The sequence below is a fragment of the Scophthalmus maximus genome, chromosome 10, assembly GCF_022379125.1.
Source record: "Scophthalmus maximus strain ysfricsl-2021 chromosome 10, ASM2237912v1, whole genome shotgun sequence".
NCBI lineage: Eukaryota > Metazoa > Chordata > Actinopteri > Pleuronectiformes > Scophthalmidae > Scophthalmus > Scophthalmus maximus.
In genome coordinates this window covers 6,267,786-6,294,017 of record NC_061524.1, presented here as the reverse complement: position 1 = coordinate 6,294,017, position 26,232 = coordinate 6,267,786, and the positions used below count along the sequence as shown (strand labels likewise).

The window sequence follows — 26,232 nt, the reverse complement described above, 5'->3', positions numbered from 1 at the left end:
GGAATTTGATGCATTCACACACGCTCTCTCTCTCTCACACACACAAGTGTGCAGGCAGTGCAGCATGCGGGGAAACACAGGTATCATGACCCCGCTCTAGGACAACTCCCACTCAGGAGCCCCCCAACACCAGACGTGTCATTCGCAAGGCAGAATAAACCTCCTCAGTACCATGATGCGAAATCTCTGAGGAAGTCTTTATTCTTTCTTCTTTTCTTTTTTCTTTTTTTTTTTACTACAAGGCATTTGAAGATTCATCAATTTCAGGGGATTGTCACGGCAACATGAGTGTGAAGAGGAAAAAGGCTGGGCTGGTCATCAGCTGGCACAAGTCAATCTCCATCCTGGCTCCTTGGAGGAAAGGTACAGTCTCCTTCTGTCTTCTCCGACGCAATGTCTCTGTCGTGCGTGTCTCCCGTGGGGTGAGGTGAGATGCAGCAGTAGTTTCTCTGATGACTCATCATCTCCTCACAAACCGATGCTGTGCTCATGTCCACTAACAACCTCTGCGCTGTGCTCTGTACTGTGGGCCACTGACACTTTAAGTGAAGTTGAAGTAGCAGTTGTCAGTCCACAGTTTAGCAGCTCCCGCATACGACTCTGTGCGTCTGTTTAATAAAAGTTTAACGGGATTCCCAGACGGCAGATTCATTTTCTTTCTAAGGGGGCAATAAAGATTCAGGAGGCTCCAGAGCAAACTTTTAAGAGCCGATTCTTCATCTTCTCTGGCTGGTAAACACAAAACCATGCTGCTCGCCTCAATTCATTTTAACAAGTGGTTTTAATGAAAAACTGAGAGCGTGAATGTGAACGTTTACGCCGTCTGGCAGCCACAACAAAGAGGACGTGGTGAACAGTTACAGTGCTGCGCCGCCTCCTCCATGTCTCCGCGATGAAAGGAGAACAGGACTGAGTAACAGTTTGTCAAAGGACAATTCATTCAACAATGCAGTTTCTTATTGCTATAGGTATCTCCAGTGCCAGTCTGTGTATGTTCGCTTGACAAAAACGTCTCTAAAATAGGAGTTACTGTAGCGCCGTTAAAAGCGGCCGAGCAAGTGTGACTTTGATGTGCTTTGGTAAGTTGATTTATTAACTAACTGCTCCATTATGTGTCATCATCAGATAAACACATTATTATATTGTATAGTTTTTCGGGGCCATGTTCGTGTCCAACCCGACAAACATAAGTCGAGTATTTCAGACACTAAATGCTCTGCTCTGCTCATGAATCTGGCTGTGCTCCTTGGAACTGGACAGGTAAAGTGCACAGCGGGCCCATCAGAGGTTTTACAGTGAAAACAGCCGTCGTTGATGGAAGTGAACCTTTGTCAGTGCAGTGAGACTGAACCTGAGGTTTTCCAGGGGCTGAAAAAAAAACCAACGGATTGCTATAAGAGGCTAAAAGGGAGCCTACAGGGGTAACACTGGTGATAATTGTCTTTTGGTTTGCCACTTGACCAATCATTATCAGGAAAAATATTGATTAGCACAGCTAAAACACAAATTAGCACCAAAAAAAACCCCACCAAACAATATTTGAAACCTTTTCTAATTTTTGAATTCTATGGGAAATAGGTGTCTGTTTACAAATCCAGAGGTCACGTGATGTAAATGTAAATTAATGAGTGTAAAAAATCACCGTCCTTTTAGCTTATGGTTTGTTCTCCACCAACTCCTGAGAGCTCCTATAGCAGCTAAATGCTCCTCTACATTCACCGGCCCGTCACTACAGGGGGATATTTTTTTCATAAAAAAACTGCTGTCTGGAATAAGAGCAGTAAGACTGAACCAGTAAATTTGCCAGCTGGGAAGCCAAAACAATTAGCTAAAAGGGGCCACATTGATATTTCTTTTCTTGTGGTTATGGGCTTTAAAACCCGACCAATTAGCTCAAAGAGGCCTAGAGCTTTTGTTGTCTAATTCAGTTTGTAATTGTGAGCAAACCTTTTCATATAACCTAATGATCATGTAATAATAATTGCTAGTGTTGATACAAAAATACAGCCTGACACCTGCACTGATTTATATATTTTTTTTACCACTTGGGGTTAGGGCCTGTGAAACCAAAACAATTAGCCACGAGTTAAGAGCTTCGAAGAACCGTGCGTCTATCATTTGATCCAATGTCAATATGACCATTTTGATTAGCGGAGCTTTAAAGGGGTCGCGTGAAGTGGTTTTCACACCATCATCCGTTTTTTTTTTACTCGTTACTTCAGCAGCGACACACTGAGAGTTATCCTGGTCCCTCTTCCCCCGGTGTCAAGTTGCTCTGTGTCCAACATCCAGGCCTCTCATAGGTATATCACTGTCAGCGTATTTACAGTCCAAGCCGACACACCTGCTGAGCGGCAAATCCTCCAACCACACTGTAGATAAATCTACTCATTGTTGCAGCTGTGAGGGAGCCCCTCCGCTCTCCCTGCCTGACAGCCGTCCCGTTGTTTGCCCCGCTAAACTCACAGAAGAAGAAGAAGAAGAAGAAGAAGAAGAATAGGGGTATTGTAGAGATAACTCATTGTATGCGGGTACAGCGGGGAGCAGCTTTTTATTTGCGCTTTTCTTGTGTGGTCCTGCTACTGACACCCCCTATCTCCAAACTGCAACGTGACATCACCGGCTGAAACCTGATGTCGTTTGTTTTGCGAGACACTTTCGGAAAAACTTTGCATTTAATTAGCCTTCAGTAAAATTCTCTCCCTCATCAGTTGGTGACTAATACCTGAAATACGAAAAACGGAGGCCGATGCAGTGGAATTCTCTAATGGACAGGATTACAATGCGGGGAGGGGTTGGGAGACCTTACTCAGACAGAAGGAATTTGAGTTGCCGAGGTGAATAAAGTAGTGAGCGTGAGTAAATAAGAACAGACTTTGCCCACTGGTTGACATGGAGCATTGAGTGATTTGCTCATAAAGGCAGGTTTTTGATGTTTGGTGCTTATTATATCCCTTTTGTCTGGATTTAAGGATCTGCACATACTGTCTTCATAATGACTACTTTTATTCGAGTGGGTTTCAGGTCCATTTACATGTATTGCATCGCTGTTCAGCCTGTTTGGTCGGGAATGGGACGGGATGGGAAGTCAAACTGAAGACAGTTGCTGCACATTCTTGCCTTATCTTAATGGATTCTGATAGGAAAAAGTGGAGTTGGGGTGGGGGGTGGTGGCGGGGGGCTGTTAACTTTGATAAAGAGAGGGTATCTGGGTACCGTCCTTGGGGATTCCACAGTCGAGAAAGAGGTTGAAAACGCAACGGGGGTCCTATCTGGGCCTTGTGTTGAGAGACAAGCCCAGAGGTGTACCACCTCTCCAGGTTTAAAATTCAACTCTAACAATCTCTACCACATGATGTTGCTCATCACAGCCAGGTCTGCCTGTACTGTAATTCAAAATGCAGAGCTCCAGGTGGTAGCCCAATGACTGTAAATAAAGACGGACAACCTGACCACTCCACAAAACCGAAGCCAAAATCTCTAGATCGCCCCCTGGTGGCCGGCAGCAGTATAAAACTCGCCTCCTGCATGTCAGCAGATGGGACACGGACAAAATGAAAAACAAAGTCAAAAATCAATGTACAACACAAATCATTTTTGATGGTGTCTGTCATTTTAGGTCTTGTGACACCGATGTACGTCAAGTTGTCGTGTTTCTGATAAGTTTGGGTTTAATTTGTTATTTGGTGGTATAAAAACCGTAAGAGCGAGAAGTGAAGCAGAAGTTTGATCCGTGTTGCACATATTTAACAAGCTCTGTGGTTTTGACAGTGCACAGTCCAGCTGGGGAGAACAAATGAAACAGTCTGCAGATGGCTGTGCAAAGACGAGACTAAAAAATGAAAGGCTGTTAGTACAGACTGTCAACTTGCTGTCTTGGATTACAAAGCAGGTCATTAGTCTTCACTCTGTCACTCACACTAATGCCATAACCAGCATTTCTTTTTTTGCTTTGTGATCACGTCAGCTGGTTAAAAAAAGGTACAATAAAACAGGACAGATGAACAAACACAAGAACAAGGGGTGATTTTAAGTGTGTTTCTGAGGGTGTGACTTAACCCCGTACTAAAAATATTACGGAACTCAGGTTCACTGAGCCGTTTACCTCTTCTCATCAGGCGGGCAGCTGACCGAGCGAGACACGCCCAATCTGGGCACAATAACAGATCCACGAGTTTGAAGCTTTATCAGATTCTGAAACACTACACAGAGGTTTATGTTACTGTGAGACAGGATTTTACAACTCTGGGAAGTTTCCACAGAGATTTTATCTGATGTTGTGATGGTGTTTGGAGGGGAAATGACCCCATTCACATTGAAGTCATTTATGGAATGTGCACTTGCATACATTTGTTTGGTTAACGCAACGTTTTGCAACCACATTTTGTGTGGCAGCAAAAGTTGAGCCAGGTTTCCTTGTTGAAATCAGTATTTTTTTTTCTTGATTTGTTTTCAAGCAGTACTAGTCTCTCTGACAACAGTCATGGGAATTGCCAATTTCTTGCTGCATAAAATGTTTTCAAATATCTTTTCAAAAATATTAAATACAATCAAAATAATTTGAATTATTCTTTGGTTGAACAATTACTTAATTGAATCTAAATGTAAACCATAACAGTTAAAATGAGTCTTGCATCATTAATGAAGAACTAACAATGTAAGGTAAGTGATGATATCATACAACAATGATTCATAACTGACTAGAGTCACTTCATTTTTTTTAGTCGTTAAATTAGTGAACCGTGCAAAACATTTTTATTCAGTGACGGGGAAGACAATTTTAAATTTAAATTAATTTAAATTTGATAACAAGTTTGTCACCTCATTGCTGAGCAGCCCTAATGGGTTTTGCATGTACTTACCACAGAAACGACAGATAAACAATTCAAATGTTAACAACACTTGCCAACCCTCCCAACACAATAGCCAACCACTCCACTCAAAGCTCTTCCCTCCGGCAGATAAGAGGCGAGTCTTGACCACTGACGACCCAAAGTGAGAATGAGGAGATGAAATACCAATGAACCACACGGGCTGTGAAAAACAGGTGGCTTGTCTGAGCGTGTTTATGACCTCCAGTGCTCAGGATCTGAGGGGCCAGCGGAGCTCACTATTTACCCAAAGCTCCTTCACGTGTCTGGTCAACACACGCTGCTGTTTGAGTACTTAGTCTGGACTGTGAAACAACATGGGTGAAGTGTAAAGATGTCATATTGATTAACCACTCGTCCTTTTTATTTTTTAAATCAAAATTTGGGCAACCGTGTCGATCAAGATAACATTCCCCAACATATACTCTATACCTCTGTTGCCCTTTTATGAAGAAGAAATGAACTATTCTCCTCTGTAACAGAATGTGTTTAAGCACCAGCTTTTGTGACACTTTTAAAGTAATCTAGGTCAAATCCCTTGGATTTAAAAGGATAGTTCCAGCATGTAACTCCCCCCCTTAATTATTGTTGTTGCATTCCTGTCGATGGATGTAACCAATGAGAGAGACCATGAGCTGTACAGGTGTTGATAGGCGTATGTCTTTTTCTTTTCCTTTTTTTTTCTTCCTTTGGATAGAGACGAGCTAGTAGTTTCCCCCCGCTTCCTGTCTTTCTGCTGAACGACCCTAACCAAATCCAGACTCTAGGTCGATCACCAACACACAGACACGTGAGTGGTGTTAGTCGTCTCATATTTACCTAATGAACTTCTCCCTTACTGTTTGCTCCGACGGGATTACTGTGCCTGAGCCACTTTGGATTAATTTGAGGATAAAATGACCTATTTTTATGTATTTTGGAGACATAATCTATCGGCCATTGGATGAGCTGCAGTCTTTCACCACTCACATGTGGTGAATGTAGGTTAATGATTGGCAGCCACAGGATTGTACAGTATTTCATTAGACCTTTCAACCTCTCTCAGCAAAAACATCTACCCTCACAAGTAAAACACTGCAAACTCTGGGGCTGCAAGTTGCCGCAATTCGGCATTGCAATTCAACAACATCATCAGGCTAGTATGAAAACGGTGATGGAGCATGATCAGAGATGTATCAGTCTTATTCCGCGCAACCCAAAATCTGGTGCCTCAATACAATGCACCTCGATTGCTGACAGTTTGGCAGGAGCATCGAGTGTGCTCTGCTAGTAGCGGCTGACGTTGCCTCAAACCTGTAGTGCCAAGCAGAGACGAAGCAGCCAACAGATGTCTGATAAGCTCATTTCTTTTTAACTTCACAACGTCTGCCTCTTTTGATTTTCAGAAGCGTTGGAGTTTCCCTTTAATGTGACATCTGGCTCTTTAAAACACTTGGTCTAAGGGCAGGTTGAACCTCTTTCCCCCTGCCCGCACGTTTTTTACACCTGCGCTTCAATTATGGCCTATATATGTCTGACTGTTTGAAGAAGTCAGCTGTCTGGATAGGAAAAGTGTTCCTAGCCAGAGTAATGTATTTCTTTAAATTCCCAGTACTCACTAGCCTCCGTTAACCCCGTGGATGAGGGAAGTGTTTCCCTCCCTTCGAGACAGCTTATAACTTTGTCCTCATTTTGGGCCAGGCCCAAGGCACGAGAGAGGGCAACAGGGCAATCCACTTACCCTCCCTTCTCACCTTTATCTCCTGAAAACTCTGACCTTGTGACGGGCTCACTTGAGTGGCAACAGTAGCACTGCCTGGGATGTGATGTGAATATGATGGGATATGGCTCAAGGACGTTTTCAGGCAGGCGGATGAGTCCGGGGAGAAGCGAGGGGTGAGGGGAGCTGGACTGTCTGTAATTAAATGTTGTGGGACTTAGTCAAGCCCGGAGACTGGAAATAGCCTGAGTCAGCCTGCGGAGACAATTACAGGATAGAAATGTGTTTGTGTTGTTTGGGAGGGATGAGAACAGCTGGATCGGGGGCGACACCTGTCCAGCCGAAGGTGTTTGTGTGCAGAGGATTGTGGGGAAGGACAGGGATTGTATCACAATAGCAAGGAGTCGGATTACACGGCGGAGATGACTTCAGTGTGTAATTAAAGTCAGCCAGCTCTCCTTACTGTCTGCTGGCAATCCAGAGGTCTGGAAGAAGAAAAAAATACCCGGTATGCAGCAAGTAGAGTAAAAGAAAAAAGCTGTGATGTTTGTTTGCCATAGAAACGTGAATAGTTTATATTTTAACGCATTATTGAGTCATTCATTATTATTTTTTGTCACTTTCCATAGTTTCCACATTTCTGGTTTCTGGAAAGAAATTCTTGGGCTGTTTTGTCACTGCAAATCAATCGGCCACTTCTTAATGCTGTCAATTAAGAAAAGATGATTTGGATACAGAGACACTGTAGATGTCTTCTACAGAGCTGCAGCCTATATACAGCACACTACTACCTTGAAATTAGTAGTGTCGTAGTGTGTGGGCCTTTTAATGCCGGAGAAATGTCTTCTGACTTTATTGTGCTGTGGATTTATCCACAATGACAACGTTTTTTTGGAAAGGTTTTAGAAAATCAAAAAGGTACATCTCTCATGCCGTTACACACTAAACTGCGATCAGGTGCATCCTGTTCATTTTCTTTTGTGATGTGTCAACTAATCCTCTGATTATAAATATCGCTCTGAAAAGTTGCTAATATGAATTGGTTTTGTGCATGGGCCCTCAGCCTTTAATGATCTGACACTGAACCAGGAAAACTGATGAGCAGTTTTACGTCTGAGAGACGATTTTTTTAAAAAAATGCATCAAAGCAGAAGCGAAAAACAGCAAGACTCTATAAAATGAAGGAACAAGATAAACACATTGGTTCTTTGTACCTCTGTCAGCTGGAAACATTTTATTTTTGATGCCTACTGTTTGCATTGCTGGTGACTCTAAATCAATGCACATGACACTGGCTTTGAGTGGCTTATAGGTGCTGCTCAAGAGACAGTAAACACTAATTTAGGCTAGTGAAGACATTTACTCAATACAGTGAGGTAATTTGAAAAACAATAAGGCCCAGTTGTGACCTGCTGAAGCCACAATGGAAATGTGGCTTCATCCATTCAACTATTTTTCCCAGCTTTTTGGCAAAAACAGGAAATGTGTTTTCTCAACTACGTGGAAGAGGATTTATTTTGGGAGTTATGTTTTCCCCATGTAGCATTACCCCATCACAACAGGGTCTACAAAGGAAATACATGGGTGAAGCCAGTTTTAAAGTCTGATTGAAACTTCATTGTGAGCTAAAATTATTATGTGGCAATGTACAAATCTTAAAAACACACAGCAGCAGAGAAATAGAGGAGATTGTATATATATATATATATATATATATATATATATATATATATATATATATATATATATATATATATATATATATACTCACTACCACATAGTATCACATAGTTTCCAAGATGTTATGATAAATGAAAACCCACTTTTCCTCATCTGAATGTTAACAAACTCTGAATTACTCAATTCACTTTCTGGAGTACCCTCCTCCTCCTCCTCTTCTTCAACAACAACAGTGTTATCTCATTTAATAGGAACTGGGGATGGGCTGCTGTATTGTGTAGTGATTGACTTTTTAAATCAAAGCAAGATATTTTCTCTGAGGGAAATCTTAAATAAACTTCTGAACAAAATATTATTTTGTTTTTGGTCCTACGTAAATATATTTCAAACTCTGTGATTTTCAGTTGTAATCAAAGTCAAAAACCCTCCTATCATTTCCAATCAGCTGACATCCGGTTTCTGACTATTTACTTGTGAATCATGAAACATGCAGTGCAGGCCCCTACCCTTCACAATCACAACATCCTGTCCGCCTCCATTAAAGCACACAGAAGGAAGTGAACGTCCCTGAACACACATGCGCACTTCATTCCTATGTTTGCTTTTGCTTTGCTGTGTCCACTATGACAGAGCCAAAGCAATCCAATTTTTGTTCAAATTCTCACAACATGCTTTTGACTCCCTCCTCCAATGATCCCCTCAGAGAGGATAAAAGTATCACCGCTTCAAAGAACTTTTAATCTCACATTTTCCTTGGCAAGATCTCCAGTTCACCCTGCAGGAAGTCACCCAACCACCACTATTGCTGGAGTGATATACTATAGCACTCTGGAATCACATACTACAGAAATGATGCTTAGCTGCTTTTTCATTCCAAATACTTGCTAGCGACCCTCAAGCTTAATCAGGGGCCCTGCATCTAAATTGGGGAAAGAGGGAATGCTGTTTTGTCTTTCCCCCTAAAATTCAAAGGTTAGAAGGGAGGAAAATGTAATTTGACTGACAGCTGGATATATCAAGTTGCCCACATGGAGAAAGACGAGAGGACACATTTGACTGCTCCCTGTCATGGTCTTAACTGGAGCTTCGGATCAAAGCTGCACAGTCAGGTAGAAGACAATGACAAATTGTATGGATCCAGTGGTATTTGAGTTGAAATTGCAGGATTACATAAACACCAGTCCCTGGGTTTCACTCAAGCATCCAGTAATATCACTACAGATGTATTATTTGATGGTACATAAGGGCCATTGACGGGATCCGGCCCAGAACACGTCAACTGATGTTGACAGAATGGCTGAAATACCTGCACGTCCACAGTCTTTCACTTTAGGCCTGAAAAGCCCTTAAAACTAATTATAGTTGTACGGTGGCCAACTATTATATAATTTGGATATTGTAAGTCAAGCAAATCCACTACCTGGAAGCCCTGAAGTACGCTTGAGTTCAGCTTAAGCTCAGGCATTTCAAGGTCTATTGTTTTGTTTGAGGCATATAAGGGACATTTGCAACTATGTGAAAACATTCAAAACTGGCAGTCCAGATATATGCAGATGGGGAGAGTGTTCTCCAGAGAAAAACAGCCACAGCGTCAGTCACTTCAGTAAAGGCACAATAAGGTTTGTGTTCATTAACAAAGACTTCAGGAAATCTGATACTTGACTGAAGCAAAACAAATTCCACAGAAAGAGGAGTTTTCATCAAAAACTTTGTACTTTGATGTGGGAGAAAACTCTTTGTTTTATGTTTAATATGTTGGTTTTGTTCAACTCTAACAACAGTTTTAACAATGATAGTGAAAGTCCCATGCCTGATTCAAGTAATCATATTAACCCAGACCATGATCTTTTCCTACCCAAGTCATACTCTGCCAAAAACTAACCAAACCTTATCAGTTTTGTTGTCAATACAGAAAACTCATTGTTGCAGTATGTTGTTGAAGGACATATCTTCTTCATCTTTATGTCTTATGTATTTCATAGGGAAAGGAGACAGAGATGCTGTATTGGATAGTGAGGTCGTCCTGACGAAAATGAAGCTCTTCAGTAACTTCCACGAGAAGCTCCTGACGTCTGGCGACTCTGTGTCCACAGCGTCTACTGGATCAGTTTCCGAGCAGGACATCTCATGCCTCACCAAAGCCCCCGAGGTGAATTCCCACCTTGATGTTAAGTCCGGACAACCTCCAATGGAAACCAGCTCAGACTACCTGCCAGCTGTTTTCTCAGACTCTCAGCTGGCGAAGTTGTACAAGTTTGAGTCAGAGGACTCTGGAGTGGATCTTCCCAGCGGAGCTAATTCTCCATCCACCCCAACAGGCTCTGAGCAGAGCTTTGTGGTCCACAGTCGAGAGTCGTCCTGCGACTCCACCTGCAACTTAAACTCTGACCCTAACGTTCTCCCTGATAAACTAGTCAAACGTGCATCGAGCTCTGAGATTGAACAGGTAGAGGACTCGGTAGATACCAGTTTGAGCACAACAGTGAATACTCAGGACAATGTGTTCATACACTCAGAAGAACTCTGTTCCTCAGCTTTGAATGCAGAGCTGCACAGAGATAATGATGTGAGTAGAGACCAGGGTAGGGCTTCAGGAAGTTGCTCGAAAGGAGATGAGGAGATATCTGAACAGCTCGAAGAGAACGGGACTGCAACTGAATGGACTGGCTCAGAGGATATGAAGCCGGAGAGACAATCCTTAATGGGGACATGTGATGACATGATGGGCAGTGACTTAGAGCCAGAGCCTATCAGGAGGAGTGCCACCAGTGACAGCCTTGAAGAGTACATGGACGAATGCTGCAGACTTAGTGAGGTAAGAAAAACACCATGCTAATCATCCATTAATCCATCCATTTATTAAAGGTTATAAGGTTAAGCAGGCTAAGCCTGGTAAGTGAGGAAGCACAGACATTCTTTTCCCTATAGCCACATCCTCCAGCACTTCCTTGGGGGCAAGAATTGTTCCCAGGTCAGATTGGATAAGCTATGAAATCCCACTGGCATAGTCTCCATCCACCAAGGACTCCTAGTCCTAGTCAAATTATGAAGCTAAACATTTGTGAATCCATGTGCATGATAGTTTCATTTTACATGTGCCAGACAAAAGGTTCAAAGGTGCTTTCAGATTGATTTGCATGACTTGTGGCTCTTTGCCTCACCTTGTGACATCCAGGGTGAGTTTACACCAGCCAATAAAATATGCATGTCTTTCAATCTGAAAATATGTTGTTTTAGAATTACTTTCTTTCAACACAAGCTCTTACAGGTGTAAGCTACAGGTTGCCACTGTGTACCAAGTGATCTCACAATGAATGACTGTGCTTCTCCTTCCCCTGTCATGTTAAACTTGAAAAGTGTTCCAGCCTCTATGTCTCTGGGAAATTGCATTACTGCACCTGCATTACGGTTCACAGAGACAGTACGTCTTTTGGGGTGTGTTTATTGGTGTGATTCACACACGGGGGCCCTTCAATTTGTCAGACATTCCCTTCAACTTAGCAGGTGAACGAAATGAACATGAAAAGCACTGAAGCCCTGTCTGTGCGTTGACTTTGCCCTCTGCCTGGGACATGACAAATAGCGACTGAATTCATTCATAAGGACCTGCACGGGCATGTTTCATTCATGTTACAGGATAAAAAGAGAGTCATTTTCTTATTCACATCCAAAATGAGAGAACAAAGTTGGCTCTACAGAGAGAGCACCTGACAGCTGTGGAAGCTGCAAAGTCATAATCACCTGTTTGAAGTTCCTGGAAACATCAGAGTCAGGCCTCGACACTGTCTTTCATTACCGGCTGCTATTAGAGTGACAAACTAGTACAGCCTTCAATTTTAGACTGGAAGGACAAGGTGTAGAACAGAAGCTTTGATATACAGCTGAATTAAAACTCTTCATTGCCCAAAGATAACATCATTTGAAAGAGTAAAACTTGGCACACTCTTTTGAGAAATAAAGGGTGGATTCTATTCATTTACTTAATCCGTCTATCAAACATTCACTTCAAAAAGCTGCAAGCACCAATGACTCTTTATGTTAATGTAATACAGGTGCCTTTCAAAGCTACAGATATTTCAACACATCCTTCCTCAGACCTTTCAAAACAATATCAAGCCTGAAGGCCTTTCTGGAGACAAGGCTTTTATTTCTGCCGGCACCAAAACAAGAGAGCCTCCGAGTTCTCGGACAGAGGCGGTGTGGTCGGGGGGGGGCATGTGTTACAGTGCGTGGCTTTTTTTCCAGGAACCCGCATGTCATGCAGCACCTATTCATCTCTGCCGGAGGACTGAGATTCTTTCTAGCGATACTGTTGCCCAGCCGCCGGCTGCTCTCATCTGGACCCTGCTTGTTTTCCGAAGCAGAGAGCTTGGCAGCCTACCTGGATGCATCAAATAGGTGTCAAATATCTCAAATTACTCACATTTTTACCCAGATAAAGGCTCTTTGATAGGTCCCTGGGGCCCTCGTGAGGTACAGTAATGGCATGTAGGTAGTGGCTTTTAGGAGCCCAGCATGCCAGGCCCTGGGAGTACATTGCTGACAGGCAGCATGGTGGTGTGGCCCCGAACGTTATAATCATCACTTATCACATTAACTAATAATGTAATTCCTTTTCCCTGCTAAATGGGACTCTGTAGTCTGCTGCAGAGGGACACTGGATTAAAATATGTGAACATTGTGGACTTTCTCTGTGTTTACCCTCATGCCTAGTCTCTCTCCTTCACTGCTCCTTTGTTTGTCATTAGAGAGAACAAAAATCAATTCTATAATCTCTGCAAATCTAAAGGTTCAGATGCTGGCAATGTTATTGAGTAAATAGCAGTCATATTTCTAACATCAAGCAGTAATAGGGATCGTATGGACCTGATTAGCTGAGTGTTTGAGCTCACACTTGGCATTCATTTTCAAAGCATACTGACTTGATCAGCGCTCGTGTGAAATTTAATTAAAACACAAAGCCTGGACGCTTCTGGTTCACTTGAATTCCTGAACTTTTGTGTGTATGGTTTATGGTCCAGTAGGTTATTGGTGGGAATGAGTGCAGGTTTAATGTAGAGCTTAAACCATCTAAGGGCACAGTTCTGCTGCAACAGACGTGCTTTCTGTAACACCCAGTTTGCACAGTATCTTGCAAGGAATGCAGAGGTGAGAAAGAGGACAGGGTTCAAACTTCTCTCTAAAGTTGTTTTTCTTCAGTCTTGGCACAAGTATTAGTGGCAATTTTACATCTGTAAAAATGAGTGCATTGCAATAAATGCCTTCAAGGAGAGATTGTCTGAAAGTGAAAAATGCTAGTTTAACATTCGGCAAAAAGGATTACAGATGTTCTGCCCCATCACTAAATCAAATCTCTTGAGGATCAGTATGGACAGGAGGAACAATTACAGCAACCAAAACCTTTTTTGGTAGTGGAATAACTTTTAAATAATGCCACCTTTAGATGCTAGTCTGAAGCTAAACCAAAATCGCACACCAACAATGCTAAAATTCCAGTTAGTAAAAATTACAGTTATGACATATTTCACTGAAAAGATTGTAGATTGTATTTAACAATAACATAACGAACATGTGGCCAAAACATTAGTCATCCATAGACTAAGTTTAAAACTAAATCAGTCAGGGTGCCAAAATTATACAGAATTTGACAAAAACACCAGCACATAATGTCTTCCAGTTTCTGCCTGACTACTGTGAAACATAAACTGCATCAAAGTGAAGCAGAAACACTATCTGTGTGTGTGTGTGTTGAAAAGAAGGTGTCTGGCTGGGAGAAGCAGTGTACGTGACCTGCGTGTATCTTCCTCCCTATTTGGATTCTCCGCACACATCTGGCGCTTCATTCCTATCCTGCACTGTCATCTTAAGGAAAGTATTTTGAAAGCAACAAAGATAGTGGAAAAAATCTACACGGGGAGGCCGGAGGAGGCTTCAGCTACCATGGTGATCTGAGATATTATTTTCTAATCGGGCTCTTGTTTCAAATGTGAAAAATGGATTTTAAAAAACAAATGCTTAGAGTAAAACCTTTGAGTCTTTGTAGACATACAGACAGTAAAGCCTAATCAAAATAAATAACTTGACAGCTCATTATTTCTTGAGCTCCTATGCGGAAAGATTTGAATGTGGTGCTACCAAAACAATTGTAGGTTTTAGCCATACAGCAAATCTGTACGAAAGGATATCCTGGTTGGTTCAAACTGAAAAGTCTAAAAAACAACAACTTTGACTTGTCACAATTTTTTATAGATATTTGTGGTCCCCAGAGGATGAGTTCAACTGTCACCCTGTGTATACAGTGCCAAAAGCAGGTCAACATGTAATTTTGTCTTGTGCTTTTGTTAACCACCAACTACCTCCAAAATATACCTTCAGTCTCTGCTTTCTTTTGTCTTAAGTGCCAATGAGCTAATGCTAAAGCATTTTAATATTGAGCCTGAAGTTGAAGCTCTTGATTAACTAGTCAATGTACTTCCATACCAACATTTAGGGTCAACGCCTTTGGGCATTGAAAGAAATAATAACAATCGCAGATGCAAACTGCTAAACTGCGTTCAGACATCCGTCCGGAGCTCGAAGCATAAACACTCCTCTTTTGAGTTGAAAAGAGCAAGCGGAGGTGACTTGAGCATCTGCCTAGAGGATTCCTTGATGCCTCCCTTTGAAGGTACTTCCCGGCATTTACAACTGGGAAGAGACCCTGGAGTTGACCCAGAACTTGTTTGAGGAATTACATAACCTGTCTGTCCTGGGGTCATCCTGGTATATCCTGAGGGAAGATTGCTGAGGGAAAAGATGTCTTGGCAACCTTGCTTAAGCCAGCTTTATTCTCTGCCCAACCTGATTGTTGGATGGATGGATAGTTTCAGATACCCATTCTCCTCACAACTCTCTGATGTTGGAAAGTGAGGGAAGAGGGGCTAACATTCCAAAACAACAATCTCTCATTGACACTAACTTTGAGCTGATTTCCGTATTTGTAGAGATCTTAACAAGCTCCACTGATTACTTTAAGCCCTTTGCTGTTACTCCAGGGATCTTTACCACAGTGACCAATCGTTCTTATGCCTCTGCAGTTATCTTTGCTGGGTTTCCACTTTGAGGAAGCGTAACCACAGACCTAAATTATCCCAATTTGTGGGCAGTTCGTCTAAACTCGTCAAGATCCTGCAAATAAACAATTATTAACCATAGCTCTTCAGAGATGTCTTTTTGGAAAAAGCATGGTTCACATTAGCAGAATAGCTAACTCAAAATGTTTGAGTCTTTCACATACAGATACGAAACATCTCCAATCTTGTCTCATGGATTCGACCCGCGGTTTACTAACTCCAGACTCCAAATAGCTATTGTTGATTACTTCCTTTAGGCCAGACATTCACATACTTATTCCAACCTGTGAATGTTTGACGGAACAATACAAAGTTTTGTAAGTAATTAGTTAAAATAGTTGCGTTTTTTCATAATGGTAAATAAGAACTCCTTTCCACTCACAAGGCTTCATTTATCTTGCTCCCACGGCTAGTGGGGGCATAGGAGATTCCTGACCTGACGTCAGCCACTAATTCTCACCTCACACATTACAGGAACCCATGTTTCATGCCAACACAAGCACACACTGTAACTTACTGTATTTCTCTGGAAGTAACCGTCAGACACAAAACTTTTCACATCCTTGTGACCTCAGTCAGTTCCACGTGTGAGACATTATTGACCCTTTGACTCATGGGATCAGCGGAAATTCAGAGGAAGTGCAAAAGGGTGTGTGTGTGTGTGTGTGTGTGTGTGTGTTTGCTTGTTTGCGTGTGTTTGTCCATTTTAGAATGGGCCTGTGCACACAAAAGAGGGCATTCCCGAATCCCACTCTCTCTTCCCGGCTGTGGATCACTCAGTGGTCTCTGTGGGGCTATGGATAAGATCAGTCTCAGCCCTGATAATGTCACAGTCTCAGCCAGAGCGGCTTCTGTTGATAGACCACCCCTCCTCAATCTCTAACCTCCCCATCAACAACTACCCCTGAGGAAGTGAGGGTCATCTCCTGGAGGGCCTTATCTAAATAAGCCACCGATAAACTACTCTAGTCTGGTAGCGTAGATGAAGAAAAGGGTTTCTGGAGAGTCAGCAGATAAGGAAAGCCACCTGCCAAATATTATATTAACCCTGTGAACCTGCCTGATGCAATTTTTGTCAAAAACTGTTTAGACTTTTTACATTGAATTTTTCATGATCAAGGAAGGAACATTTCAGTGAATTTTCAGTGACACATTTCACATTTCACACAGTGATTTGACACATTGTTAAACAAGAATACTGATACCCCATTTTTGGGGTATCAACTTTCAAGATATTTCAATGCAAAATTTTTGAGTTAGCTGTAATAAGTATGATTAATCACTTATTATATTACAACATGCAGTGTCATGTGTTAATGAGTTCATGGTCAAGTGCCTGTGCGACCTACAGAAGTTTTGTGCATCAGAGGAAATGAGTGATGTCAGTCCTCCCGCCTGTTATGGCTGCTGGCCCATTGTTTGGCCAGTGTTTCCATCACGCCTCCCAGTTGCCTGACTGGAGTTTCAGTGTGAGCAGCACAGGAAAGAGGGTAGAAAGACCCTGACCTGAGCTCACATCCTGCTTTTGTTGTGACCCTTTTAGGAATGTTGACGAATGGATAAATATTTGCTCAAAATTCCTTTTTTTACCCATATTGATGAAAACATCTGCACCCTTTGGGCATCTCTGAATTCTCGGTGATGCGCTCAAACAGAAGCTACTTTAGCTTTATCATTCATTTTGTCCTAATAGCTATATGTTTTACAAATTCCTCTGGAACTGGAGCTCACGTAACTTAGCATTGTTGATGGCTGTGTTAAAACACATTAATTTCTATGATGTAAATATGGAAAATGAGACATCTGGTACGCAATGACCATGCAGCAAAGTAGCACATACTGACGTATTATTCACTCTTGTTCATCCCTGTTGGATGATGTTAACACGGATGTTTTAAGAAAGAAGCAGCCAATGGCAGTAGAAGGCTTTTCTGGTGCCATAAGTTACATCCAAATATATATCTTTCCAAAGCAGGTCAAATACGATCTATTTTTAAAAGTGCACTCATAGACCAGCTGTTCACACAGCAGGGAATGACACAGCTGTTTTGAATTCACCTTTATGTGAGTTGTTGGAGGGAAGATGCTACTGGACTACTTTCCCGGGCAGGGTAGGAGCCAAACCTCCAGTACAGGTCTAAAAATGTAGTCTAAAATGTAGTTTCTGTCGTTTACATTCTATACAGAATTTCACATATATTATTGGTGTAGCGCAGTGGGTCTTCCTGCCCTGCAGAGCTGTCGTTCTGACAAGAATAACTCAATCATGCACAGGGTCAATCAATCCTGAAGTTCTCGCATGAATACGGCCTTTCCTTACCCGAAGAGAAATAACTGACTTTTCTCCAATGGCTTACTCCTGGTACCTTGACTAACCTACACACCTTCTGTTTGTCCAGGCACAGCAAGTGAGTTCCAACCCTCTGGGTTCAGGCCTGGGTTACCTGCAGCACATCTGCCAACTGATCGAGAAGATCGGCGAGCTGCAGGAGACCAACCTCCTGCTGCAGAGGCAGATCTGCGGTCTACAGAAGGACGGCAGGATGACAAAGACCAAAGAGGTGTGGGACTGTTCTGTCACTTGTGTTTTTGACTGGGTGGAGGTCTGATGCAGACAAGCAGTAGATCCCACATCTTGTGTGGGAGGGGGGGGGTCAACCCTGTTTACGGAATATCTGAGAGTCTGTGTCAAACACTAGGGGTATCATATGCTTTTTCTTCCATTATGGGAAATGTACGATTAAATCAGGTTTATGGTCTGTAGTGTAATTTGTAGCTGTTCTCCCCATTTTACTTTCAAATAAAAGAACAAAGAACAATTTTTCACATATTACGGTTTAGTTTCTGGTGTTGTACTGTACTTACATTTACGTACGAGCTAGAAAAGTCAACGCTTCTATTGTACAACAAAATAACAGTGTGGTTTGTGGGTTATAATCTCTGTGTTACACAGGATGACAGCTGGGCTATAACAAAAATACAGAATTGTTAATTTTACAACTGAGTATCTAATACAAACCTGTCATTTCTGGCAGTATAAACATCACCCTAGTGGCACATACAGGGGGTTCTCCAAACAAGAGACTTTCTTCTTAACGGCCTTGGCACAATTGGAAATTCAGAAATCCTGGACTGGCACGAGTGCAGTCAGTTTCGGGCTCAGAGGCCGGAACAGCTGAACTCTGGAGCCAGCAGGAGTCTAAGACTTCAAAGCTTTCAAAGAAACTGAGCCAAAGAGAGGGACAGAGGAAAAGAAGAAAGGGGAGGCTCAGTGTCACTAGTTTTAATTCATACAAGCACTCCTTTCAACTTTATAATACATTATAACATAACATTCTTAACCAAGTAGCATCAAACCAACTCTGGTGAAATATATTGTAGATGGCCGCTTACAAATCAGATAGAATAAAATAAATGAAAAGCATCAAAGGGGTGATGTGAGTGCATTGTACAGAGGCTTCTTTCAGCACTGTCAATTCCAGTTCCGTTTCTTTACACCGGGTCACATTTTGGCCTTCACCCCGTGACGGTGTCAGTTGTTATTGTTCAGTGCCTGCTGCTCTTTGGTTGACCAGGTTATCGACTGTGTTGCCTACTGAGACTGTGCCTCAACCATCCGTGGATGTTTGCCCGATGCTCTGTCCATGGGACCACACGTGGTTTCTTCCTCAGTTGGTTGTACAGTGTATTGCTTCAAGGGAACCATTATACATACAGAAAAAATACAAAAAACAACATTAATCTTACTCATGTCCCATATCTCGCTTATGTGAAAAATATACTTGCGTTGGCCTCTGCAGGCCCTTTGCGGTCAAGCCCTGAATACCTGGAGGTTTCACAATAACAAAAAAAGGATGAGGCATGACTGTGGCGAGCTGTCATCTTCCCCCGATGCTCATGTAGAATATAAATGAACAGCGGTTATGTAAGAAAAGCTGTGTTGATACCAGGAGGGAAAACGTGTCCGTGTGTGTGTGTGTGTGTGTGTGTGTGTGTGTGTGTGGGCTGTTTTTCCAGAGGCCCATTAGAACCCTGCCTCCGCAGCAGGGGAAAGGTTAAAGAGTAGAGCAGGGGAAAAAGAAATGTTTTGACAAAAATTAGGATATTAAGAAATGACTATATATTTTTCTTCCTTCGGGGGCGACTACAGTAAAAACATTATTTCATACAACAGGAAAGGAGGGGGGGGGGCGGGGAGAAGACGTTTCTCATCCCTTGCCTTTAATCTCCTCCACGTGACCCAGCTGTTGGCCGCCGGCATTTGCGCAGTTTTCACCTTTATAAGATTTTATTGCTTCTCCATCCCACCTCCTCTAATACTCAGCTAAATGAAGTGGCACCCCGAAGCAATTCAAATGTAACCGCTAATTTTAGATACAATCAACAACTCCGACACTCAATGTAACCCATGTCATCAGGTAGCAGATCATTTAAGAGAAACACAGAATCAATTTTTTAAACAAAAAGGCGACCAGTTGAAAATCTGCACAATCTAATGTTATGATACATGGTGAGTAAAGAATATTCCCCGTTGGCCTTTTTACAGGACTTTTTCCAGCAGCACTGCAGCTGCGGAGCCGCCAGCCTGAGCTTCCAGCAGGTTCAGAAGAGACACTCCAGAAGTGAGTGTTTGTCTCCCAGCGGAACCCTGTCTGACCTGTCCACCATCCCGGAGGTCACCCAGCATCCTCTCGTACCAGCCAGGGGAGGTAATAACGCATGGCTTCATTTTACAGTATTCTCTTCTTTGGTTTCATTTTCCCTCTCATTAACAAAACCATCTTCTGGGTGAGCATTTTTTTTTTTTCAACCAACTCTTTCATTTGTGTATGCGAGGAACACATGCTCCATAGTGTAGCATCAGGAGAAGCTTGGGGAGAGTGATGATCCCACCCGAGGTTGGTCAAATTAATTTGAAAGAGAAAACAAAATGGAAGAATATAACTGGACTACATCTAAATGTAACTCTTTCTGTCTGCCATTATACCCCCCCAGTGGTTGCTTCGCACCGCCTGTGTGACCTTCATTCCAGTGTGTCCCTTGTGCGTCTTTTTATCATCTTGATGCGATTAAGTGTACAAATGGGGATCCCGACAGCTGGTCCCAGGCGGTCTTTCCTCAGAGTCATTTGTCGTGTTGCCCTCAGCAGTTCGCGCAAAAAGTGACAGAGGGGAGCGCCTCACACTTACACACTGGCCCAGTCGCTGCATAAGTGGGGGTGACAGTTGTACTGTCAGTTTTGGGAGTTGTCTGACGCAGGCTTTCCGAAATCCTCCACCGAAATAAAGAAGACACTGCCGGGTGATCTGACAGGCGCTCGCAGTTTGACTTTGTGACAGAAGATTTATAGTCGGTGATAGATGACGGTGCGTCTGAACCAGACAGTGCCAAGAGAACCGTTTGATTAGGTAAGCGAGTTCAGATGTAGCTTCATCTAATACGGTAGAATCACTGGGCTAGAAAGATACTGTAATAGCTTCACTCTTTAGTGGACTGGCCCCCGTCAGAGTCACAGATTCTATACAGACATACAGTCCTGCTTGGTCTGAGTCGATGATATGCAGCCGAATCCCCCATAGGTTACCAAAACCACCCCTTAATTAACATTTAGCATTAAATTGCTAGTAGGATCAGCAGTTAATAACCTGCTCCAGTGGGATGTGTCAACAAATATACAAACGCACACCCACATATTAATTTCAGCGTGACACGCTGCTGAAATGGATCTAATCGCTATGTAATTTAAAAAAGCTTCGGCGGCGCTCGCGTTTCACAACCTGACCCCTGGAGCAACCCCACTGTGTTTTTCTGCCCCGGTGTTTGCCTTGTCATTAGACCCCTGCTCCAGGTGATGTTGGTCTTTTTCGGGAACGCCGCCGGCTGCTGAGTTAATGTTATCATGACCATTGTGTTTTTTCGGAGCCGCTCGCGTTGCCTGTGGACAGCAGTGGTGAGCGACAGCTCGGCGGTCCCGCAGGGAAGATGAAATTATGACTCGAGGCGAGACCCAGGCGGCATTCCTGGCCTCCCGGCGGGAGCACATGACGTCCCGTGGACTCTGGAATGCCTGGGTTCTTCCTCTGATGGACGGGAAACGGGATCTGGAGGAGAGGTTTAGAAGTAATGGAGAAGGGAGGCCCTAATTAGGTGCAGAAAAGAGGCGAGTTCTTCAGAGGCCATATAGTGAAGCTTTTCTGTCTCATACCATCTACAGAAGGTTTGGGTCGTTTCCACGCAAACAGCCCAGCTGATGAATTGGGCAATTCAGAATTCCACAATCAATCCATGTATATATTCATGTACTTACACACTATAAACATGAGATGAAGCCATCGCAAGAGTTTTGGGGTTTCCTTACCTTGAGCTGTTGTCAGACATGAACTCCGGAAAATGTCTGGAACCCATTGTCCGAGTTTGAGTCTGAATTGTGTTCACAACGGCAGGAACGTTTCCGTAACATTCAGCCGAGGGGTGGCACTTGGGTTGAGCGCCTACTACCTTTCAATGAATCTTATGAAAGTTTTTGTTCTGCTCTATTCTTACATGGGCTCCCTCGGGCATTTTCCTGAAATGTTCCCAGGGGGTTGGCGGGATAAGTAAAGAGTAACCTTTGCGGACATTTTTGCGTTCTCACAAACAGCCTATCTCGGAAAAGTTCATAAAAATGACCGGACTTCAGCGCACGTTTGATAGCAGCTAAGGAGAGACGGAAGTAGGGGTCGTGCCAGGAGCAGTAGAAACTGTAGTAGGCGCATGTGATAAGGAGGGGGGGGGGGAGTACGTGGGTGGGTGTTTACATGTTAATGGAAGAAAATGGGGAGCGGGATGGACAGAAAACAAAAAAAAAATCTGGTCTGTGCTGATTTCTATCACAGTCTGTCATAACAGCAATCCCTCCCTTCGCAGCACGTGACCGCTTCACCTCACAAATGAGCAACAGCTTTGAACACTGTAATTAAAAGTATGTGCAGAGTCGAGAGTGACCATATTTGTACACGCCGGGCCCCTTCCTTGACTGGAACTGGCTTTTGTAGTGATATCCGTGGACTGAACTGGGTCAAGCCCTACTCGGTATGTAGGTTTGGAAATGAGCGCCTCATCACGCTTAGCAAACAGCTGTTTTCAGTCAAAAAAAAGGACTGTATATTACTTGACGAGCACCAAAACAGCAGATCGACGAGATATGTATTATCAACTCATGCTATGGAGTGAGCCCAAAAGCAAACACTAGTAACACAATGAACCAGAATGCATAGAATTGAAATGGAAAGTCATGTTGACATATTCCCCAAAGAGACCAGATGAACATTTTTAGCTTTTTAAGATACAAATTTCCCAAAAGACGATCAAAGACAAGGCGTTTTGATTTCAGGAAAGTGCAAATATTCAAAAAAACAGTACAAAGTACATACTTCAGGGCCTCTTAGGTGGACTACCGGATAACTGTACAAGGAACGAACTGCCTCACCCGAAGCAATCGCTCCCACGCACACTCTGTTAATGCTGCTTGTTTACGGTTTGTGTTTCAGACGTGATTGGTGAGGCTTTGACACCCGTCCCACTTTGGAGGAGAGGCCTGAACCGAAGGAGCTACACCGAGGGGGAGGTCCACTTCCTCGGGGACAGCGCCGAACGGCTCTCCCTCCCCCAGCGCAGGGTGAGTCATGTGCACAAGTTATAAAGGCCCACTCCAACAATGACAGTCATTCTCCCATTGTGTAACACATGTTGTTGTTGTTGTTGTATTTTGTTTGTTAGTATCAATACTGTAAGTCACCGTGAATAATTTAGGTCACTATAGTACAGATTCCAAGCACATGGTCCACAGCTGCAAGTGTCCAAATCTACTTTTGCTAGTTTAACGGTGGGGGGGGGAAAGATGTCCACACCAGGTGCACGGTTCAAAAGGGGTTGTTATCCCTCAATCAACTTTGGGTGTGTTTTGGGCGTAGCGTGCAATAAACCGGAATGAGGGCCATCTCCCAATCCCCATAAAAGCCAGGTGCACGTGCACATTGCTGGATGTGCCGGGTAGTTCGAAAAGAAGCTTGAGCAGATTATCCGTGTGCGTGTAACAAGCAGTGTAGATGTGCTGTGAACCTGCCAGTATAGCTGCACACCACTATCTTAATAATCAGCCTTGAAATAGACTTCAGGCCAGGGTTTTGTTGGTCAGTCACGCAGCCAATTTTAGCACCAACACACCCATGGGATAGATGGACACCTATCCGAACAACATGGGCACTGGACAGGAAAATGAAAAAAAAGTGTCTAAAACTTGCCGAGTCGGGTGTTAAAATAGATTCAAAGTTGCCCAACATCCAGTACCTCTGTTTACTGTCTTCATGGAGCGGCAAAACTCCCCGCTGATGACCCATGACGAACGAAATGCTTTCTCGGGGTGTGGAGCGGTGATTCTCCCTCAGCGTGGGCCTCAGCTGTGGGAACTGACAGCAACCAAAGCAGAAGGAAAGATAATACTGCTCCAAACACAATAACATGCTTCTTCTTTTTTTTTCACTCTTTCCAAAGGATAGATGAATAAATATTGAGTCGATGTCCAATTGCCAGCTTTTCCCATAGCGTTCCACTTCATCGCATGGTCTTCATCAGTGAATAGCGTTGTTGGCACGGTCGTCGTTATGTAACGCACCAGGCGGGGTCAAGGTCTCCCCTTATGTATGATATACTATACTCGGAGACAAACAGCAGCAGTTCATGAAGATAAAAAGGTTCATGAAAGACGTTGGATTGTCCTGTTTCGGCACCAGTGGGAGTCCCCTGGACCCCGGTGTTGACTTTAATGGTGCTGGAGATCTTCTCTCAAGACGGTCACTGCACAGGAGACCTTATCAACCCAGTAAACTTGTTGATGCTATGGGCCTCTGACACACCGAGAGCCGCTCATCACTGACCGCTGCTGGTAGTTCTTCAGTGCGTCTGCTGCTAATGGCTTCAGAGAGCCGTTCGACTGTGGGTCCACCCTTGTGGATGAGAGATGAGAGTCTTTATTCCAAAACAAGCAAAAGATTAACCACCTGACCCCGCATGTACCGAGGGTGGCACGGAAAGGAGTTCCGGCTGAAAGTAACGTGTATATGGTGGTTTTTCCTTCTTCCGTGTCTTTCTGTGCAGCTGAGCGAAAACTACACTTGGGGCCGAGTCAAAGACCTGGTGAGGAAAACGAAGTTCAGGGACCAGAGCCGGCTGGGACTTTCCTCCGCCTCGCTGAAGATGTCCTGCCCACAACTCTACAGGTGAGGAATACGCTACAGATTCAACATAGAGCGCTGTCTTGTCTGTAAACTCTGCTTCATATATCGCCCAGACCCAAATAACCAGTCAGGCTATTGTTTGTTTTTTTGGTTTCACTACTTCAAGACAGCTCGTGGTTTTGGTTTCCTTCAAGCCCCACTCCCTCGATTTGTTGGATTCTAATTATTTATAAATAATATCTCCGAGCAAAGACACACCTCACTGATGAAGATAGTCATTTGGAATTTGGATCCAATTACTTGTACTTTCGGTATATTCTACAATATTTGGACAGCTGTTATATCCCCCCAAAATATATGTGACTCTGGGCTTATTTAGAATTACATGGCTAGTAAGGAAGAGAAATACCAGTGACGGATTTAGGACTCACAGAAACATCACTGCAACAACAGAAAAGAATCACACGAAATACATATACACAGATTCTCATGTTCTAACAGTTCTGTCCTGCTTTCTCTTTCCTCTATATTTGTAAAAGAAGTATGAAATGCCATCTGTGTTGGAGCCCACACTTAAGTGTCCTTTGATTTGTTGATTTTGTTGAATTTTTTTTCCTTTTTGCCCATGTCTCGTCCTTTTGCGTTAAAAAATGGCACCAGTGAAAAGAAGCCGTGCTCTGTTCCCCCCGTGTGTTGGACCAAACCTGAAAAAGAAAGAGAAGGAATGCAAGTCATTTAGCTGCAGTGAATAAGAGCCAGCATGAGAGGGAAAACTGGTGACAGCTTCCGTGACTTTTGGGGCAAGTCACAGTGGTGGGACAGGTTCCTGGAAGATGCAGATGAAAAGGAGTTTCTTGGCTTCATTTTCTCCCCCCCCCTTGCCTGTGAGAGGAGGGGGTCAAGAGTGTGGATTCACTTTAATGTGAGGGGTTTCACAGTGCAGGAATCTGATGGGAGGTGGAGGACGGCCAGCCCTTCAGCCTCTCCTTGTGTCCTGACCGGGGCTTTGGCACCGGCCCAGAAGGGCCGAGAGAGGGAAAGGTGGGGGGGGGGGGGGGGGTGTTGCAGAGTCAGGCCTGAGGTATGCCTGGAGGAGTGGGAGAGTCCCCCTGTGGTTTGAAGCTCAGGCCTGGCGAGAGATATGGCCGCCGTCCAGGATTCATTAAAAACAACAGCACCCCCCTGCTGAGGCATGCATGCCGCCCTGCTGCGGGGCTCCTGACCATGTGGGAATAATGGACAATAAATGGGTTTTTTTCACACTGCCAGGCCGAAAAAACTGCTGGGACGGGTCCACCACGAATACTGTAGAAAGCCAGAAGCTGTCATTAAAACCTGGCCCCTCTTCTTTACAGGCCTGATCTGGGACCAGTAGAACCTGCCGGCAGAAACCGGAACTCCATGATTGTGTTGGGCCACCAGAGCAAATTGGACTGCCCCTGGCTACAATAAACGTCCAGGTACTGCAGACTACTTTGTTATCTTTACTCATCAGCACAGCTATAGGAAATATAAATAAGGAATAAAAGACATTAGTATAATTCCAGGCGTTTGAGACAGAGGGTGAAAAGAGGAGCTGCAGGAATGGGCAGTATGAGAGCACTGATGCCAAATTAAAAGAACGAACCTGAACATGAGCATAATGTCCCATTTAA

General features: G+C 43.5%; 2 protein-coding genes across 3 annotated transcripts in view; one reads left to right on the top strand and one right to left on the bottom strand.

Moving 5' to 3' along the window:
- si:ch211-250c4.3 (uncharacterized protein LOC100535981 homolog) overlaps positions 1-26,232 on the top strand; it is a 27,789-nt gene continuing 1,557 nt past the window's right edge. The window contains exons 1-7 of one of the 2 annotated variants that reach the window (XM_035606669.2): positions 1-363; positions 10,233-11,065; positions 17,762-17,923; positions 19,909-20,071; positions 22,892-23,019; positions 24,498-24,619; positions 25,933-26,037. In XM_035606669.2, coding sequence (XP_035462562.2) covers positions 285-363; positions 10,233-11,065; positions 17,762-17,923; positions 19,909-20,071; positions 22,892-23,019; positions 24,498-24,619; positions 25,933-26,029 — 1,584 coding nt within the window. In that variant the 5' untranslated portion in view covers positions 1-284 and the 3' untranslated portion in view covers positions 26,030-26,037. The remainder of the gene's footprint in view (positions 364-10,232; positions 11,066-17,761; positions 17,924-19,908; positions 20,072-22,891; positions 23,020-24,497; positions 24,620-25,932; positions 26,038-26,232) is intronic. The other variant, XM_035606668.2, reaches the window with a different exon arrangement.
- The window catches only part of LOC118284063 (cGMP-dependent protein kinase 2), a 25,402-nt gene continuing 17,382 nt past the window's right edge, over positions 18,213-26,232 (bottom strand). Inside the window, exon 21 of the transcript XR_007031638.1 lies at positions 18,213-25,281. The gene's annotated coding sequence lies outside the window, so the exon portion shown is untranslated. The remainder of the gene's footprint in view (positions 25,282-26,232) is intronic.